At 37.8% G+C, this 19,460-nt stretch overlaps 1 protein-coding gene across 13 annotated transcripts in view; it reads left to right on the top strand.

Moving 5' to 3' along the window:
- Positions 1 to 18,303, top strand: part of LOC114663507 (probable thiopurine S-methyltransferase) — a 261,664-nt gene extending 243,361 nt beyond the window's left edge. For 8 of the 13 annotated variants that reach the window (XM_051935759.1, XM_051935750.1, XM_051935757.1 and 5 more), the window contains 3 exons: positions 5,434 to 5,519; positions 9,367 to 9,411; positions 16,104 to 18,300. In XM_051935759.1, the coding sequence (XP_051791719.1) occupies positions 5,434 to 5,519; positions 9,367 to 9,411; positions 16,104 to 16,228 (256 nt within the window). In that variant the 3' untranslated portion in view covers positions 16,229 to 18,300. Of the gene's footprint in view, positions 1 to 5,433; positions 5,520 to 9,366; positions 9,412 to 16,103 lie in introns of all 13 variants that reach the window. The other 5 variants (XM_051935755.1, XM_051935756.1, XM_051935758.1 and 2 more) reach the window with 4 other exon arrangements.
- Positions 18,304 to 19,460: the final 1,157 nt, after the last annotated feature.

The following is a 19,460-nucleotide window of genomic DNA, read 5'->3' as shown; positions in this document are numbered from 1 at the left end:
GATCAGAAGAAAATATGAAGCTGGTTTTAAATTAAGTCGTTGAAGTGGCAAAAGAAATTGATAACTGCACTGCTGCAACAAAATTCAATGTGTCTGAGAATCTGGTGCAAGAAGAGGAAGCAAGAAAATGTAAAAAAAAATAAATAACTCGTATTTTTGAACAGGCGTATAAGTCGAAGTCTGATTTTATGAACTTATGTGAGTATATATGGTATGCAAAATAATGTTTTAATTCACAAAATAAACACAATAGAGGAATGAATTAAGTGAGTACACAAAAGTACAAATAAATTAACTCTAATATCACTCCTAGACCTTCCACCATGGCCTTCTGTCCTATCGACTACGTATGCTGGCTGCATTGTCACAAGAGCCACTCTTATCTTCATCACTCATCTTTCTTGCACACTCTTTCTAATCTTGACTCTTCTTCTTGCTAGAGAACACTTTATCGATTTGCCTTCCTGCTATAAGCTCAAAAGGCTTCTGGTTAGGTGCCGCTTCAAATTCCCACCACGGGTGACTTACAGACAAGCCTGGAGTTACTTCTAGGTTTTGTGAAGTCTTGGGGCTGCCAAGCCATAGTACTATGGTAGCCACTAAGATGACTACACTCTTGAGATTTCCTTAGCCCTTAAAGGATTAGATTTCTTGAGCTACCTTATGTCAAAGGGCCTTTCTGTCTAACTCTTTCTACTCAGAGACTGGTGACCTACCACCTAAGGAGCTGGTCGATTCTCCAAGATCATAATTTAAAAAGGGTAAAATGGACCTAATATGCTCCCCTTTATTAACTCGGAGATGGTTTTGCTTTCCTACCAACATACAGTTTCAGCAGTGCTAGTTAGGATTTCCTACCATGTGTTGGTTGCCCTTAGGTGTCTGAGTGCAACCTGTTTCCTCCCAGATCACGACTCTCTTCTGCTATAGTGGTGTCCCAGTGCTGTGCCCTTCAGGGACACCTGGCACACTAGAAGATTTATCATCCACTTGCGCTGTTTCTCCTGCACTTGCAAATTTTCTTTACACTGTGTTATTGCGTCATGCCCCTTTCTTGTACCAGCCTCTCCTTCCAGTTGTCCTGTTGTCATTTAAATCCAACTTAATAATACTTAAGAAGAAAAATACTAAATAATTGAATTATTCGGTTAATTAAAAGTCAGTAGGTCAGTGTCACGAATTTGTAGATACAATGAATTACAGAAACAGGCCTTGTGAAAAACATCAAGGTAGGTCCTTCTCATGAAGCTGAAGCTGATGAAGAGTAGCAAATAAATAGCTTTACCTAGTTTTAGGTCAGAGGAGGGATGGACAGATGTGCTGCAGGTGAAATTATTAGTTACAGAATAAATGTAGATCTAAGGTGGGAGTTATAGCCTTTTAATTGAAAACCTGATTTTTTCCCCCCATTTTTTATTACTTATGTCGCTTTTTATCACTCACCATCTTCAAAAGGGAAATTCTCCATCCTTCGGACATCATGACACTGATTCTGAAAAACATTAAACATTTTTAACACGCATGTGTTGCATGTGATCTGCTATCAGAAACAAATATGTTGGTGTGTCTTCGAAGAAATAAACTTATTCTGATCAAAAGTGATTTAGGAAGACAACAAAACTATTTTTAAATTTGGACACACTGAAGTGCACTACTTGAGCTGCATTTTGTATACAAGGGTCTGAATATTCCTATAAAGGCAAGATATCAGTTTGTCATTTTTATTAAATTTGCAGACCTTTCTGAAAATATGTTTTCAGTTTTTCATTATGGGTTATTGAGTGTGGGTTAATGGTCAAAAATGGCAAATGTATCCATTTAAAGTTAAATCAACAGCACAATAAAGGCGTGCACTTCTGGGTTGTGAATTGTTTTACCAGAACATCTTTGACACTGCCGGGCAGTCACTTTCTATGATCTAATTCAACTCTTGCCATACTATTTATATATAGCGTGTGAATGTATGTGAAGTAGTTTAAAGCAATGGTATATTATTATTTTCCACCACTTGTAGCACCTTTCAACTCTTTGTTTAAGATCAGAAGACTTGATCCTTCTTGTCACCACACTACATATCTCAGTTATTAGCCATCTGAGCTTAGTAGGCCTAGAAAGTGGTTGTGGTTTTCTGTTAAGTGCCACATCCACTATGTCTAGTCTGGGACTATTTGTTAAGACACACGAGCACACAAAAATACCAGAAGATTCCAGCTAGGCCAAATAGAGTGCCAGTGAAGTAGACTTTTGGTACCTGGGAAAACAAAAAAACATTAACTGTGTGGCACCCAGACTGGGGTTATTGATTATCCTTACACTTCACCAAGCTTTGTCACAATGCTCAACCATTGTGAGACCAGGGAGAAGTCTTATTCTAGAGCCTGTCTCATGACTGAGGATTAACCTGAATAGTCCTGACTTTTCCAGCTCTTAAACACCCGCATTGCCTCCTTCTCCAATAGTGATGCATCATTTCATTATAACGGTGTGTACTTTCTGTTGCTAATTCCTGATTCTTTCCAAATTTTGAAGCTGATTCTTTCCAAATTTTGAAGCTGATGTCTGTAATCTGACTCTCTTGTTACACTACATTGGTAGAGAACCTAAATAGCAGGGACACATAGGCTGAGTTGTATGGGTGTGTGACCTAGCTATGCTATCCAGTGAACATGTGTAGAGTCTTGCAATAAAAAAAATGTGCAATCTTTTGAAATTAGAATACTTTGCATTTGAAATATTGTAATATAAGTTGTTAAGAATCACTAAAGATCTTCTACAGCGTAGTCAAAGAAGAATGCTGTATGAAAAAAATAGCTGCTTAGTATGATGAAAAACAACACAAGTTTACCCAAACAGGAAACAAAAACATTGTCATGGTAACGGACGGCCTCATCCCTTAGGGGCGAAGATCTAGTGCCAATATGGAAAACAGCATTGTTATTATTTTATTCAAACACAGGAGGTGACTAAAATGCAGTCTTTTTTTAGATTCTCACAGAGCGATTAGATTTGCTTTCTAGAGTTAATGTGCATTTTAAAATTCAGGCATGTAGAAGTGTGCTGCAAGGGGAAAAAACCATCCAGGGTCCGTAAAAAAAAATGATACTTAACCCATTATTTAATATTTGTAAGCAGAGTTACCCAAGTGTTGATCAGGAAACCAATATTTAATTGTTGGCCAATCAAGCACTACTTGCAAAATGATTTTTGTTACAAAAGAATGGGATATAACATTTTATTGTTTGGAGTTATAGTTACACTGTGACTTTATATATGCTAGTATAGTTACAGTCAATACGTTTTACATGTAACTGTACAGTGAGCCTCCAATGAAACAGCAGTTATGTCTTCAGCCCCAAAACAATAACTATAATATGTGTTTTTTAGGTGAGTAAACAAAAATGTCACAGGATAAAATATCTGGAGATGATGCTGGATGTAGCAGAGGGCCGACGTTTTCCTGGACTAGCATGTAAAAAGTTCAGAGTTGGTTTAGTTTGCCAGGACTTGCAAAAAATACAAAACTCGCTATTTAAGTCAGGTAATCCGCAGTGATATTTATACAGTCGTCCAAATGATGTCAGCAGTCATGCACTTTTGGTGCATCATGTCCACAACAACAATGTCACTATCCCAAAAATGGCAATGAAAAATGGAAGTAAATGATTATGAAGCCTCTGATAGAAAAACATGCACCATTACATTCCTTTTGTCTGGAATCTCCCATAAAACAGTCAAATTTAATTTAATCTTGGTCAGGAGAGGCACAAAAATGAATAAAAAGTGGCATCACAACACACACTAGACAACAACAAAAACATTAAATACACCAAACATAAACCAAAGCCAGGGCTATACGAGGGGGTACCCCAAAAATAACTGGAATCTGTACCTGCCGCACAGTCTAAACTTAGTTGTGAATTTCGCTGCTGGGTGTAGCATAGTTACAGTATTCTGTGGCAGTTTGCCAAGGGGCGTTGCTCTGTATTGTTCGTACGCCATTCCATGTCAATTTTTTTCGGTGCTTACTAAACGTGTTCTGTAATTTTTGTGATGGGTGATCATAAAGAACAGCGAGTCTGCGTTAAATTTTGTTCTCTCTTAGGGAAAACAGCTGCTGAAACTGTAAGTGATGCTTGAAACTGCTTTTAAAGAGGAAGCTTTAAGTAAAACACAGGTCTACGAGTGGTTTTTGTGTTTGAAACAAGGGGAAATGTCACTTGAAGACCAACCAAGATCTGTCTGACCTTCCACAATTAGGTATGACGAAAGTCTTGAAAAAGTTTCGCAATGCAATTTACGAAGATCGACATCTGACAATTGAAGAAATTTCTGAATTGACTTGTGTGTCTTGGAGTTCTTGCCACCCTCCCTACTCACCTGATCTTGCTCCATATGACATTTTCTTGTTCCTGCATATGAAAAAAGAACTCTAAGGAAAGCTTTTTTTTGTGCCACGGAGGAAGTCAAAGAAAAATCGCTGCAGGCATTGGACAACGTTCCTCTTCAGCAATTCCAAAAATGTTTCTACCACTGGGAAAACCATTGGGACAGGTGCATTCATTCACGTGGAGAGTACTTCGAAGGAGACTAAAGTTTCAGTAAGTAAAAATTAAAACTTTTTTTTTTTTTTTCAATTCCGGTTATTTTTGGGTACCCCCTCATAAATCTTGGTGAACCTGTAACAGCTGTAAGCTACATTAGCATGAAAAATATAGGAATATCCTGATGTCATCAGCACATCTTTGATTTCTTGGATAAAATCCTTTTAAATATTGAATATCTTGGGTATTTTATCATAGTTCATTTTTTCCCAGTGTTCTCTGGCTCTTTTGGTATGGATTTTCACTCGATTTGGACATTTTCTGCCTCAAGGATTTGGATGTTGACACTAGTTTTTCACTCTTTGGCTTAGTTTTGTTTTTGTGGAATATTTTGGAATGTTTCCTCTGAAACATCAAAGTTCACTGCAAGGTCATATCTGTATGTAAGTTGACAGATTCAAAAAGCTAGCCCTTGCTATTACATGTGTTAATAATTCTCTAGCTAAATACCTTTACTTTCAATATTTTTAATCTGATTGTTGTCTCATGTTTTGGTTTTGGTTGCTGTAATTCTTGGTCTCCTGGTTAAGTGACCCTTTTCTGTCTTTTGACCTCGTCTTTCCTCCTGGTTACATTTTAAAACAATTTCTACTTTCCTGCAAAGAATGATAGAACTGTTTCATCAAGGTGCAGTTCCACCAAAGGCATCCATGGTTCCAGACTCCTCAGGTTACCCTCCAAATCCAGACCTTCTTTACTTGAGAAGATCTATCATGTGGCGTGATTTGTAAGGCGTGCCTGAAAACAGCGTTGAATGTATTACCACACTATACAACCCAGACATTCCCAGTTCATTCTAACTTTCATGTGTTTTCACTTTTATTTATCTAAGCTATGCTGCCCTGATCATCTCCCTAATGGACACTGACTGCCGCTACCTTTTGGATACTTTCCTGTACAATCCAAATCTTTATAGTGGTAAGTTTAACATATAGTTTAATTCTAATACATTTTATTTTAATACCTAGTTGAATGGCATGATTTGACATAGTGGTTTAAGTTACCGAAGATCATTTTTTTCTAAAATGAGAACTTAATCATTTATTTTGGTTCCTTTTGTTATGTGGCCTGCTCTGATGTATTGAATTCCTATCATTGCAACACACATATGGGAGTATATACAGAAGAAAATGTCAGTATTTGTATTTTTCATTAAGATAGGTGGTACAGTGAAGAAGCAGCTAGAAATACTACCACAGAATCAAAGAAAACTGATTTCATACCCTAGACTGTTCACTGTATATTCAATTTACACTTTCTTCTTTTATCCGTGTGGGGTTTTCTCCACATACTCTTTCCATATACCCAAAACCATTCATCTGAGTTTCACTATGTGCATGAGTATGCCTCACAATATAAGTTTCTTGTGAACACCCTCACAGCCTCGGCTGTACCTTGATTTCATAATCATGAAAACCACCAATAGGAACTGCGACAAGACACAGCCTTGGCAGAGTCTGACACCCACATTGAACGAGTCCATCTTAATGCCAAGTATTTGGACACAGCTTACACTGCATTCATGTAGGAAATAAATAAAATGCAAGAGCAGTACCATTACCCCCATAGTTCTGCAGCACCTCCTACAACACTTGCCGAGTAACACGGTCGGTCATATATGCTTTTTCCAAATCTATAAAACACATGCAGACTGGACTATTATACTCCCATGCACCCTCCAGCAATTGCGACAGGTAGAAGAGCTGATCAACTGTTTACTGCCAAGACAGAACTCCTATTTCTTTTCCTGTATTTTAGGCTTAAATATCAGATAAAGTCTTCCTAGCAGCACCCTGGGAAGCTGAGGAGTCTGTTCCCTCTGTAGTTGAAGCACACTTTCTGGTCATGTTTGTTAAATACAGGGAACACCTTACCAGTCTGCCAGTCCAAGGGTATTTTACCAGATGACATTGAATAGACACGTTAACCATGCTATCCCGACATCGAATGCTTTTAACATCTCTGGTTGGATCTCATCTACCCAGCAGCTTTACGACCATGGAGCTCTTGGTCCACCATAGTGACTTCGTCAACAGTGATGGAATAAACCCCTACCGGACATGTGCAACACAGCCTGCTGATAGGAGGGCTTCAGAGATGTCGCAACAGTTTGCCAAAATAGCCTTGAGGCAATCCGAGAGTCTTTCTCCATGACCCCTCCAAGCTCCTGCCATGTTCGAACTTTTGCTTCCACAGCCACTTTTGAATCCGTTGTTTCAGCCTGTCAGTACTTCTTAATTGATTCAGGAGATCCAACAGAAAGCATTTCCCTGAAGGCCATCTTCATTAGTCATACAGTTTCCCTCAGTTCTGGTGTCCACCATCAGGTTGCCATAATAAGATGCTCCGACTGGCTAAGACCATAGCTTTTAGCAGCCATTTCCACAATTGAGGTTTTGAACAAGGTCAATTCAGACGCAATGTCCCCAACCTCACTTTGCTTATAGGAGTAGTTCTCTCTGAAGTAGGAGTTGAACACATCACGAATAGAAGCTTCAGTCAAACATTCTCTGGACACCCTAACTGCTTGTCTAGGCTTCCCCCGTCTACCTGGCCTATGCCCCTCTCCTAAAATTCAAATAACTACCAAGTGGTGATCAGTTGTCTCTTCACCTAAATGTCCAAAACACATGGCCTCAGGTCTGATAACACAACTACAGAGTCTTTCATCGATCTTTGGCCCAAGGTGCTCTGGTGCATGGTATTTGTTATTGACAGACTATCACTAGCACAGAAATCCAGTAACAACTCATCATTGTGGTTCAGGTACAGCAGGGTGTTCCTCCCAGTCATGCCCAATCACGTCATTTCTGACATGAGCACTGAAGTTGTCCAGTAAGACTACCAAGTCAGTGGGTGGCACACTTTTATGCACTTTACCCACCTTCTTTAAGAAGACTCTGAACAGCTATTTTGTGCATATGCACAAACAACAGTCTTTTTCTTTCTGTGACTCATAGCTGTATTGAGGCAACCCTTATTGTCCACTGGAAAAAAAACTTGTTGTACAACCCTTGTGAGTATCCTTAGACCTGCCCAAGACCTTTCGCACATCAGAACTCCTGAATAGGAGAAAGACCACCCAGATCAAGAAGTCTGTTTCCAAAACACAAGTTATATGTGGACATGATATCAACAGTAATTTTTTTGAGATCTACCAGTTTGGCTTTAGATGTTATCATGGTGTTGAGACGGCCCTCCTTAAAGTATTCAATGACAGCTCTATTATTACTGACACAGGTGCTGCTGCAATCCTTGTCCTCCTTGACCTGTCCGCTGCCTTTGACACTATTGACCATGAGACATTGCTGTTGCAGCTTGAACATCTTGTTGGGCTTAAAGGGGCTGCTCTTAACTGGTTCAGGTCATATCTATTCAGATTGCACTGGCAATCGGAAGGTTGCCGGTTCGAATCCCGTAAATGCCAAAGGAGACTCTGCTCTGTTGGGCCCTTGAGCAAGGCCCTTAACCTGCGATCGCTAAGCGCTTTGAGTAGTGAGAAAAGAGCTATATAAATGCAAAGAATTATTATTAGTATTATCTAATTGGTAGACACTTTTCAATGACTTTAAAGTCCTCTTTTCATCTACTGCTCCTCTTAAATGTGGTGTTCTTCAGGGATCCATTTTAGGTTCTATTTTATTCTCTATATACCTTCACCCTATTGGAGCTATTTTTAGGAAATTTAACATTTCTTTTCACTGCTATGCTGATGATGCACAGGTTTATATTCCTGTCTGCAACTCTGCAATGAATCAACTGCACAACTGTCTTTTTGAACTAAGATCCTGAATGGCTAATAATTTTCTTGATCCGAATCAAAATAAAATGGAGGTGCTTATAGTGGGTCCATCAGCTAAAGCCCAAATTGGTCTTGGACTTCTCGGCTCTTTCTCTGTCTTTTGCAAACCTCAAGTCCGCAATCTTGGTATTATCTTTGACAGTAACCTCTCTTTTGAGAAACAGATTCATTCTGTAGTCAAGAGTTGCTTTTTCCAGCTTCGTCTATTAGCTAAGATCAAGCCTTTTTTTATCTTCTAGGGATAATGAGAAAGCTACTCATGCTTTTATCTTTTCTCGCCTTGATTACTGCAACTCGCTGTATTCTGGTATTAGCAAATCCCTGATACGCAGGTTACAGTTGGTCCAGAATGCTGACGCTCGCTTTCTGGTTGGGGCAAGAAAGTCTGATTCTGTTTCTCCAATATTAGCTTCTTTGCACTGGCTGCCTGTCAGTTTTCGAATTGATTTTAAAATCTTGTTGCTAGTTTTTAAATCTTTACATGGGCTTGCTCCTGCCTATTTATCTGAATTATGTGCTTTACACCAGCCATCTAGAGTGCTTAGATCTTCTGGTCACCTCGTACCAAGTGTAAAACTAAGGGGGACAGGGCTTTTGCTGCTGCTGCTCCTCGCCTGTGGAAGTCTTTACCTCATCATATAAAGGAGTCGTCTACAACTGAACTGTTCAAAACAAGATTAAAGACTCATTTCTATTCACTTGCATTCCGTGACCTTCAGTAATATTGATGGTTTCCTCATTGTGATTATGTAACATTACTTCTATTTATTATTTATTTTATTTATGTTCATTTATTTTATTTCTATTTGTTATTTATGTTAATTGTATGTTTTTTTTTTGTTCTATTATTGTAAAGCACTTTGTCCACAGTGTGAACTGGTTGACAGTTCAGGATGGGGCAGTAGTAATAATTTGGAGGATTTCAAATGACCTGACTGCTGATGTACATATTTATATTTGCAGGACCACCGTTCTTTGTTCCAGATGAAACATTACAAGATTTATTTGGTATGTGTGATCTTTTATTATTATATTGCACTGTTTTGCTCTCCTAACCCATCTATCCAATTATTTTTCAATTTGTTAAATATTACTGTTGCAACTGGCTTCGTTTTCTAGCAGAGTTTCAAATGTCACACCACCAAGTGAGCAATAAAATAATAATAATAATAATAAAATAAAACCTCAAAGATATGGTACCACAGCAAAACAGAATTTATATCCATCCATCCATCCATTTTCCAACCCGCTGAATCCGAACACAGGGTCACGGGGGTCTGCTGGAGCCAATCCCAGCCAACACAGGGCACAAGGCAAGAACCAATCCCGGGCAGGGTGCCAACCCACTGCAGACAGAATTTATATGCAAAAGTTAATTATTTTCTTTGAAAACATTTGTTTTGAGTATGTCAGAATTAAGGTAAAATTCACTTTATATAGAATCGTTTATTCATTTTGAAATACATAGAATCAGAATATTAACAAATGGCAACAAAAATACAACAACCGTTAAAAAAACTAAATATGAATTACACTACCTATATATACACTGTAAAAAAAAAGTTAAATTTACAGTAAAATACTGGCAGCTGAGTTGCCAGAATTTTACTGTAATAAATTAGGTGACAATATTTTTAGGTCCACGGTACAACTTTGTAGTAAAAACTGTTTTTTCTTTGCAACACATTCTAACAGAAGGGAATGTTTAACCATAACCAGAAATTCATGTAGTGTAATAAATATGCCAATCAATAAACCATTAGAAAGTATTATGAGGGTCAGACCCCAGTACACAGCTTGCATCAGTAAAGTAACAACAACCAATAGCAAACATGTACCATTTAATTATACACATTGAAAACAATTCAATGTCTAAGGAAGTTATGGCATATTGTCTGGTGGGGAAGTAAAGTTTGCTTTTGTGGTGTATGGTGTTCTACAGGTGTGCCAGCTTATCGAATGCAACCCACCATAAATCAGCTTCCATAACCTCAAAAAACCTTCAGCACACAAGGAAAAATAAGCCTGCTAACTTGGTTTAAGTTTTTTCCCTACTATTGAAAGGTGTGCGGTTCACCAGGAACAATATGGTAAAAGGGGGTGTGTCCTTGTCGTAATTTCGGTTTTACTGAAACAGCGCTTACGGTTGTTTACCATCGTTATTTAACAGTTTTATACTGTAAAATTAACAGACTTTTTCAGTGTAATTGTAATGCATCAGTAAACGGTATGTAGCATATTTTGAAGGTAGAAAAATATCGATTTTACAGAACTTGGCTGTAAAAAATAATGAAATGTATTGTTTTAGATATACAGGTAATTTTCAGTAGAACATAAGGTAGCTTTCCTTTTTTTTCAGAAAAGGTCCTTTACTTTCACCATTTACAGTATTTTTACCGTTAAATTTACTGAAATTTTTTACAGTGTAGTATTCTCTTCCATGGAAATGTTCACATGTTATTGTAATACAACATTTACATTTATTTGCTTGGCAGACGCTTTTATCCAAAGTGACTTACAAAAGAGGTAAACGTAATCGAGTAACATTAGGCCAAGGCCTGTTTGTTCAGTAAGTGTAGTGGAGCAGGTAATAAAAGTTGATTGCCTCAAGTGCAAGGATGTAATCTCTCTATATATAAAATTCCAACATTTGTCTGTATGTCTGTCTGCTGTTCACGAGGAAACTAATTAATGGATTTAGTACTCTGTTATATTTAGATTCTATACTTTGCTTGAAGATTTTGATTGATTTTGCAACTTCTCTAATCGCGCTATGTATCATAGTTCACTTGCAGTACCGATTTATTTACGCGAATCCGAGAGAGAGACAGCAGGACGAGGGGAGAGGGGTGGTGCCCTCACGCCAGCCTCAGGGCGTGTACCTTACCTCCGCTTAGCTAGCGAACGAGAGAACTACTTAACAGATTTAGATTGGGTTTTTTTCTATAATTTGCTTCAACATTTCAGTTGATTTTACTACTTCTCTCATAGCGCTAAGAATCATAGTTCGCTTTCAGGAGCGATATATTCATGCTAATCCGAGACAGAGGCTGCTGGCCGAGCGGAGGAGGAAGCGTGATGTCAGGAGTGGGGTGCCGGGCAAGGCCTGCCTCACTGTCCTGTGTCACTACTATGCGGGCGGAGCCTCGGGGGACAACTAGTAACTAATAAATTTACAATCACAGATTAACAATTGATAAAAAAAAAATAAAATTTGATATCACAACAAATCAACCAACAATTTGAAAAATCGCTGAATTAATTAGCTATTCACGGAGCAGATGGTACATCATTGAGTCATAGTAGATTTAATTTGGATTTTTTGACACTGATAAACAGAAAAAGACTTTTTAATGTCAAAGTGAAAACAGATCTCTGCAATATGATCTAAACTGATTATAAATAAAAAACAGAAAATTATTGATGGCATAAGTATTCACCCCATTTAATAAGGACACACCTAAATCATCGCTGGTGCAGCTCATTGGTTTTAGAAGTCAATGGTGATCAACTGTCTGGGGTTTTAATTGATTGTAGTATAAATGCACCTGTGTGTGGAAGGTCCAGCTTGTAGTCAGTCTAGATGGTGATTTAACCTCCACAAAGAAGGCAAAAGAACACTCCAAGCAACTCCATGAAAAAGTAACTGAAAAGGATGGAGACAAAAAATACGCAAGTCACTGAATATCCCTTGGAGTTCAGTTGAGTGAATCATTAAGAAATGTAAGGAGTATGGCACAGGTGTCAGTCGGCCTAGAGCAGGCCATCCACAAAACTGAGTGGTCATGCACAAAGACAAGTGAGGGAGACCTATAAGAACTCTGAAAGAGTGGCACAACAGTGACTGTGACTAGAGAGAATGGGCAGAAAACAACTGCTGCTTGAGTGCTTTGCAGCTTTATGGGAGAGTTGCAAAGACAAACCATTGGTAATAAAAAATAGCATGATACAGTGTCTTGGCTAGAGTTTACCAGGAGACCCATGGGAGACTTTGAAGTCAGCTGGAAGAAGACTCTAATGGTCTGATGAGAGAAAATTTAAAGCTTTTTGCCCATCACACTAAACCCCACGTTTGAACAATGCACATTATCAGAAGCACAGGATTCCTACTGTGAAACATGGTGGTGGCACCATCATGCTGTGTAGCAGGCCCTGGAGGCATGTGAGGGTAAGATGAATACAGCAAAATATAGAGAAATGCTGGAGGAAAAGCTGATGCAGTCTGCCAGAAACCTGCACCATCAGAGAAGATTTGTTTTACATTAAAACAGTGACCCCAAGCATAAAGCTAAAGTTACAAAGGAGTGACTTTAAAAAGACAATGTTAATGTCCTGAAGTGACTAAGTCAGAGTTCCGATCTGCATCCAGTTAGGAATGTATGGCTGGACTTGATGAAGACTGTGTACTCTTGACCATCATAACACCTGGCAGAGCTTGAGCAGTTTTAGAAAGAAGAATGAGGGCAAATGTGCAAAGCTGACAGAGAGAGCTGTGAATACAAACTTAGGGCTGTCATGGCAGCCAAAAGTGGAGCCACTACATTCTGACTTGAAGGGGGTGAATAAATTATTCTGTTTTATATTTGTAATTCATTTAGGCCACTTGATTTTGACAATGAAAAGTCTTTTTCTTTTGCTCAATATAATAATTATAATGATACATTTTTATTTATATAGCACCGTTCCCATGCTCAAGATGCTTATACCAATAAAAGAGACTAAATCTACTGTGATTCAATGTTGTATAATAATAAAATATAAAAATTTCCGAAGGGGTGAACACTTTTTTTAGGCACTCTATTCACCCATTTGTTTGGGAATGTTCTAGCAAGTGCACCACAATTAAGTAAGTACTCACTTTATGTAGAAACATCCATTCAATTTAAAATAAATAGCATCAGAGTATTAATAATGTGCCAGCAAAAGACAGCAGTTGCCAAGAAACAAATGAGGGAATTTAGGAGATCTTTACTAGAAAGTCAGCTGGTAAGTGCAAAAAATTCTTAGGTTAATTAGAGTTGCAGTTTGCAAAAATGCATCAGCTTCCATTTTGAAAAAAGAGGCTGGTAGCACAAACTCTGGAAAAGCTTAAGGGAGTAGTGAAAACAGAATTGTGAGACAACAGCAGTGGGTCATTCTTGGCTTGGCCGGCTGTCTGAAGCAGTTTCTAGAACATACCATTTTATTTTGGAGCTAACAGAGGCAATAAGTAAAGGCGGTAACACACAAGAAAACTGTACTTTTTTTGTTTTCATATTTTCTTAAAGGGTATAGACTGCAACCCATCAGTAAATAAGTCTATCCATACAGCTCAAGTGTTTTTTGTTGTAAATGGGAGTCACTGACATGAAAAATTGGGTGTAAGCCCTCCTGAAAGATTGACAAAGCAGGTCAGAGCCTTCTTTGGTTTGTCTAGAAATGACCTTACTCCAGGCAGACTGTGGCCTCCACACGCCCAAAAATGGGGAGTGGGCATTAAAAATTCAAAAATGCCTTACGATAGAGAAGCTTCATGAGACAAGTCCTACAAACAATTTTTATACATCAAGATTTTGTTTGAATTAAAATGAAAAAAGCACAAAAAGTAGCCAAAGCAAAATAAGGCAAGTAGGATTTGCCTAGAAAGGGGAACCGTCTCAATACATTATCCAGTAATTGGTAATCCCTAAAACGGAGAAGAAAGAATATCAGTTAACCAGAATAATCTAAAGAAAGCAATGCTTACAATAATCTTCAAACAACACTTGATAACAACTCAGTAGAAGCTGTCTCATCCACCAGAATGTAAAGGTGGAGGGTGGTCCCACATGTGTGAAGCCATGGTTGCCCTGCCACAGAACACAAGGTTCATATATAAACTTAATAGATACAGTAGGTACATACTAAATGGACATTTCAGCTGCCTGATTGTGCCCTGCAATTGACTAAAATCCTGTCCAGGATTAGTTTTGCTTGTGCCCAGTGCTACCAAGCCCCCATTTCGAAGAACTGGATAAAGTGAGTAGAAAAAATTGCATTCATGGATGTTTTAATAGCTGGGTTATGAAACAGAGTGGATGAAAGGTAAATTAAGACAAGTCCTGTCAGGTTTTTATTTTCACTTTTTGTATCTTAACAATGTTTAAATGAAAAGCAAATCGAGCATATTTATAAAAAAAAAAATCGGGAGTGGTCTCCCCTAGACTTTCTCGTATTCTTAGATAGGGGGATGGATATTTGAGGAGTAAACCACAAGACAATGATTATATTCTTAAATTATGTACATTAAAGAACCATGAACAACAAATGAAAACATTAAGATTCATCAAAATTTCGAGGTTGAATTGTTGGACGATTGCAATATTTTCCCTACGAGAAAGTAAATTGGACTCAAGGAGTTCTAAAACATTGAGATTCATCAAAATCTCAAAATCAATTTTTGGATGATTATAGTACTTTCCTTACGAGAAAGTAAATCGGACAGAGAGGGAGGTCTAAAACGTTGAAATTCATCAAAATCTCGAGGTTGAATTTTTGGACGATTGCAATATTTTCCATACGAGAAAGTAAATTGGACTCAGGGAGTTCTAAAACATTGAGATTCATCAAAATCTCGAAATCGAATTTTTGGACGATTACAGTACTTTCCTTACGAGAAAGTAAATCGGACAGAGGGAGGTCTAAAACATTGAGATTCATCAAAATCTCAAGGTTGAATTTTTGGACGATTACAATACTTTCCCTATACTTTGTATACAAGAAAGTAAAAATGAAAACAAAATCTTTTAATACTGTTTCTTAGGTGTGCGTACAATTCCAGCATTAAATCTTCTTGTACAAGTTAAAAGCAACACATACAGTGAAAATGAGGTTTAAAACAGACACTGGTACAGTACATGGTTAAAAAAGTTTTCCTATTAATAATCACAAACTAAAATCCTCTTTTTTGCTGAAATCTCAAGATTCCTGTGTAAGTAGAAGGTGATTTGCTGTGAACATCTAGAGTACGTCATTTGGATTTAGTGGACATTTGAAATGAACTGATTCTTTCTCCAGGAATGTTTCCTGCCTTGTGCCACAACGCAGCTAGGATAGGCTCTGGATCTGCATGGCGCTGAATTAGATTAAGTGTGTTTCAGAATGTTAAGTCGTCAAGAAAGGGACAAAGGAAAGGCTCAGAAGTATTCTTACTTCAAGTTATAATCCTACCAGCATTTTTCTGGCATACAACAAAAATTGCAATGGGGCAGCGGGCTAAGTATCACTTTTCCAAAATTGTACTTGACTTCTGTGTTTGTTCAGGGTGGAGGTTGACATTTTCTCCCCAGTGTCAATACCGGTTTCCTCCCAGATATCCATTGTCATCTATAGGCCATGTCACATCACATAACTTTTGTAGCAATTTTCAGTTGCAGACTTCATTTACATAATCCAACCAGTCTGCGAGTTACCCTGACAAAATCAAACATTGGCTTTAATAGTTCATGAGATCTCTGAAATACACTTGTATTTGGTTATATGAGTAAAGTAACAAATGTGACATGTTAGCCCTTTAGTCCAAATGGACAACATATCCAGTGTTATACCTATGAGTTATAATTTTTTAATCCACTGAAATGTATTGCAAAAATTTAGTCCACTGAAATGGATTAAATACTTATAATAATCAGAACCACATTAATCGGATCCTAATATGTGTTTTTTTTTTGGTTTTTTTTTAGGTGAAATGTGTTCCATTCAGCTGTTGGATAGTGTTGATGCTCTATCTGAAAAGCAAACCAACTGGGGTATTGATTTTTTAACTGAAAAGGTGCATCTGCTGACCTTAAAGAAAAGCCTTTCATAATCAGGCTATGTATTATATATGCAGTTTCATTTAAAAAAATCCCCTCCCTTTACATATAAATTGATTTCAGAAGGTATTCAACCTCTTCACCTTCTGCACACCTACATTTAATTTGAAATGGATAAATTTGCCACTTTTGCCTATTAATCTACAATCACAAACCCACAAATGATGTAACTCATAGTGCTTTACAAGATGAATAAAGACAAAATATAAAAATTAGGTAATACGAATTAACAAAGAATAAAGTAAGGACAGATGGTCAGGAGGACAGAAAAAATAAAATTAACTCTAGAGGGCTGGAGAAAAACAAAAACAAAATCTGCAGGGGTTCCGAGGCCATGAGACCACCCATCCCCCACTGGGCATTCTACTTAACATAAATGATCTCAATCAGTCCTTATGGTTTACAGGCGTCACAATGAAGAATTTGACGATGGTGGTCATGTGGACCTCTGGCCTTCAATCCATCAATGTAGGGACTGCACAGTGCCCTGATCAGGTGGTTGTGGGCATAAAAAAAATGGTGCTTCCTGTTTGCTTTATTTGTCTTTAAGATCTAAAACTTGATTGCAGTCCACCTGTGGCAAACTGAATTGACTGGGCATCAGTTAGATGTCCAGTGACATACCTGTGTGTATAAGGTCTCACTATTCACACTGCATGTCAAGATAAAAACCAAGCCATGAAATTCATGGTACTCTCTGAAGACCTCCACAATAAAATTGTGGTGAGGTATAGAACAGGACAGGGGTATAAAACCATTTTTAAAACTTTTGAGTATTCCCAGGAGCACAGTGGGCTCAAAAACTGTGAACTGGAAGAAGTCTGGAACCATCAGGGCTCTTCCAAGAATAGGCCATTTTGCCAAACTATGTAACTGGACAAGAAGAGCCTTTGCCCAATGCTCACTCTAACAGAGCTTCAGAGGTACTCTGCTGAAATATAAGAGCCTATCAAAAGTGCAAACATCACAGCAGCACTCTATCAGTTATGTGTTTGTGGTAGCCACTATTAAGCACAAGACATCAGGCAATTTAAAGGATTATCTGGGAAATGATTCTCTGATCTGAAAAGACACAAGTTCTGAACTCTTTAGGCAGAACTCCAAGATCTACAAGTATGTCTGGTGAAGACTAGACACTACTCTTCACCTGCCTAATGCCATCCCTATGGTGAAGCATGGTGGTGGCAGCATCATGCTATGGGTATGCTTCTTAGCAGCAGGTACATGGAGACAGAGTCAGAATGGAGGGAAGGAGAGGTCTTTGTAGAAGACCCATTCCAGATCATGCACAACGTAAGACTGTTGCGACAGTTTTACCTTTCAGCATGATAATGACCCAAAACATACAGCCAAGACAATGCTGGAGTGGCTTCCGGTGTTTAGCCAATTTGAAAGTCTCAGCAGTCAATTAATCAAATTGTTTGACAGCACAATTTTGTTTATTACATACTTTTGTAATAGTGAATCATATTCAAAAATAGCAGAAAAATAGAATGTAATTATACATGTTAGTAGTGTACATAAACTGTTATGGAATACCATTTTACAACATCAGGTGGCTAAAATTGCTTTTACAGACAGCAGATTCCAACTCTCTAGTGAAAAAAAGATTCCACTGCTATTGTTAATTGGAAGTTTGGATACAAGTTTTAAAATTTTGTTCAAAGAAATACCCAATGGAGGTTTAAAATCTGTGCTGAAGTCTCAAATTAAAATTATTGGGTGCATCCGAACTTGGTGCTTTGCCAAAAAAATGACAGTGTCAGAGAACCATTAAATTGTTATAATCTTTAGATAATGCTGCTATGAGGATGTTTTAATGTAAAGGAAATGATGAGTAAATGTTTTGTCATGATAGCATGAAGTGTCACTGAACAATATTTAAAAATAAATTTAGTTGCATTTATTTTTTCACTTTTCTGGACTTGATTATCACGTCACTTACCCTGTTCAGTTTCAACAAGTAGGAGAAGTGAGCTGCTGTGATGGAGGTTAACACAAGATGCTGTGTTGCCAAAGAGGTGAACGTGGGATGGGGAGAAGACAGACCTGAGACTCTTAAGTGTATAGCGAGACCTACCTCTGCTTTCATAGTATAGTATGGGTTGGTACTTAACTTGTACGGTGATGAATAAATAAGAATATTATTACTGCCATATTGAATGAATAAAGAATATAATTTTTAGCAAACTTCATAAATAAATACACATCTCATACAATACATTCTTTATATGGTAACATGTGGCCATCCAAACCCACAAACATCTGACCCTGCCCCATCCATCCCTTGTCCTGCAGCAAGGTGCATTTCCTTCAGTGCACACAACTGCAGGTGTTTCACTCTGTAAAAGATGTACAAGTTGAAGTAACTACTCACAAGGTAAAACTGAAACAGTAAACTCATGGTTTGAGTTCAAGTCACTTAGAACATTTCTTTGTTTTAAGACAGATAAGTTCACAAATTTGCCAATGATTCAGTGAGAAACTTTGAAATTTGAAAAATGTACACACCATGCTGTATTCATGACAAATATCCTTGAAGAATAATTGCACCAAATTTCAACCAAATTGGTCAACTGGGAGCTGATTTGTTTTATGCGGACAGACAAGCGGACATAGCCATTTGCAGTAGGTGTTTGTTTCGTCTTGGTAGAGTAATATGTTGTTCTACTTTCCCCTATTGTATTATTAATAAGTAGTCTTTGTCAGAATGCCTAATCTCACAGACTTGCCACTGTTTATAAGGTATTATAGTATATAACTTATCCCCACCTTCCCTTCTATATCTATAGGCAATTAGGTGTAGTAAAAAGACAAGCAGGAGTTAAGTTACACATAAAATAATGTATTATTAATAATATTCATAAATAATAACAATGTGCAAAGTACATTTGAATATTGGCAACCATACAACCTGATTAGATGGTGATGTGTAGTTTGAGGTGGCACACAGACTTGTACTTATTTAAAATGTCTCTAGTTAAGGCATCATTGGTGCTCAGCTTTCTTCAGAACAGGCCGTATGCCTGTTCCAATATGGCTGCCGAGCTGTGGTCTCCATTGTGTTGTCCTTTCAGTTCATCAGTTTGGTCTTCATCAGATGTTAGTAAGAGAAAGATGCTTCTTCATCATCATCGGAGGTTAGTAAGAGAGAGAAAAAATGTGGATGAGCAAGCAGTTTTATAGATTCTCTGTCCAACCCCTAGAGCCAATAGGACATCATGG

This window comes from Erpetoichthys calabaricus, chromosome 13, assembly GCF_900747795.2.
Source record: "Erpetoichthys calabaricus chromosome 13, fErpCal1.3, whole genome shotgun sequence".
NCBI lineage: Eukaryota > Metazoa > Chordata > Cladistia > Polypteriformes > Polypteridae > Erpetoichthys > Erpetoichthys calabaricus.
The sequence above is the reverse complement of the archived record's forward strand: the minus strand, read 5'-3'. Positions and strand labels throughout refer to the sequence as shown.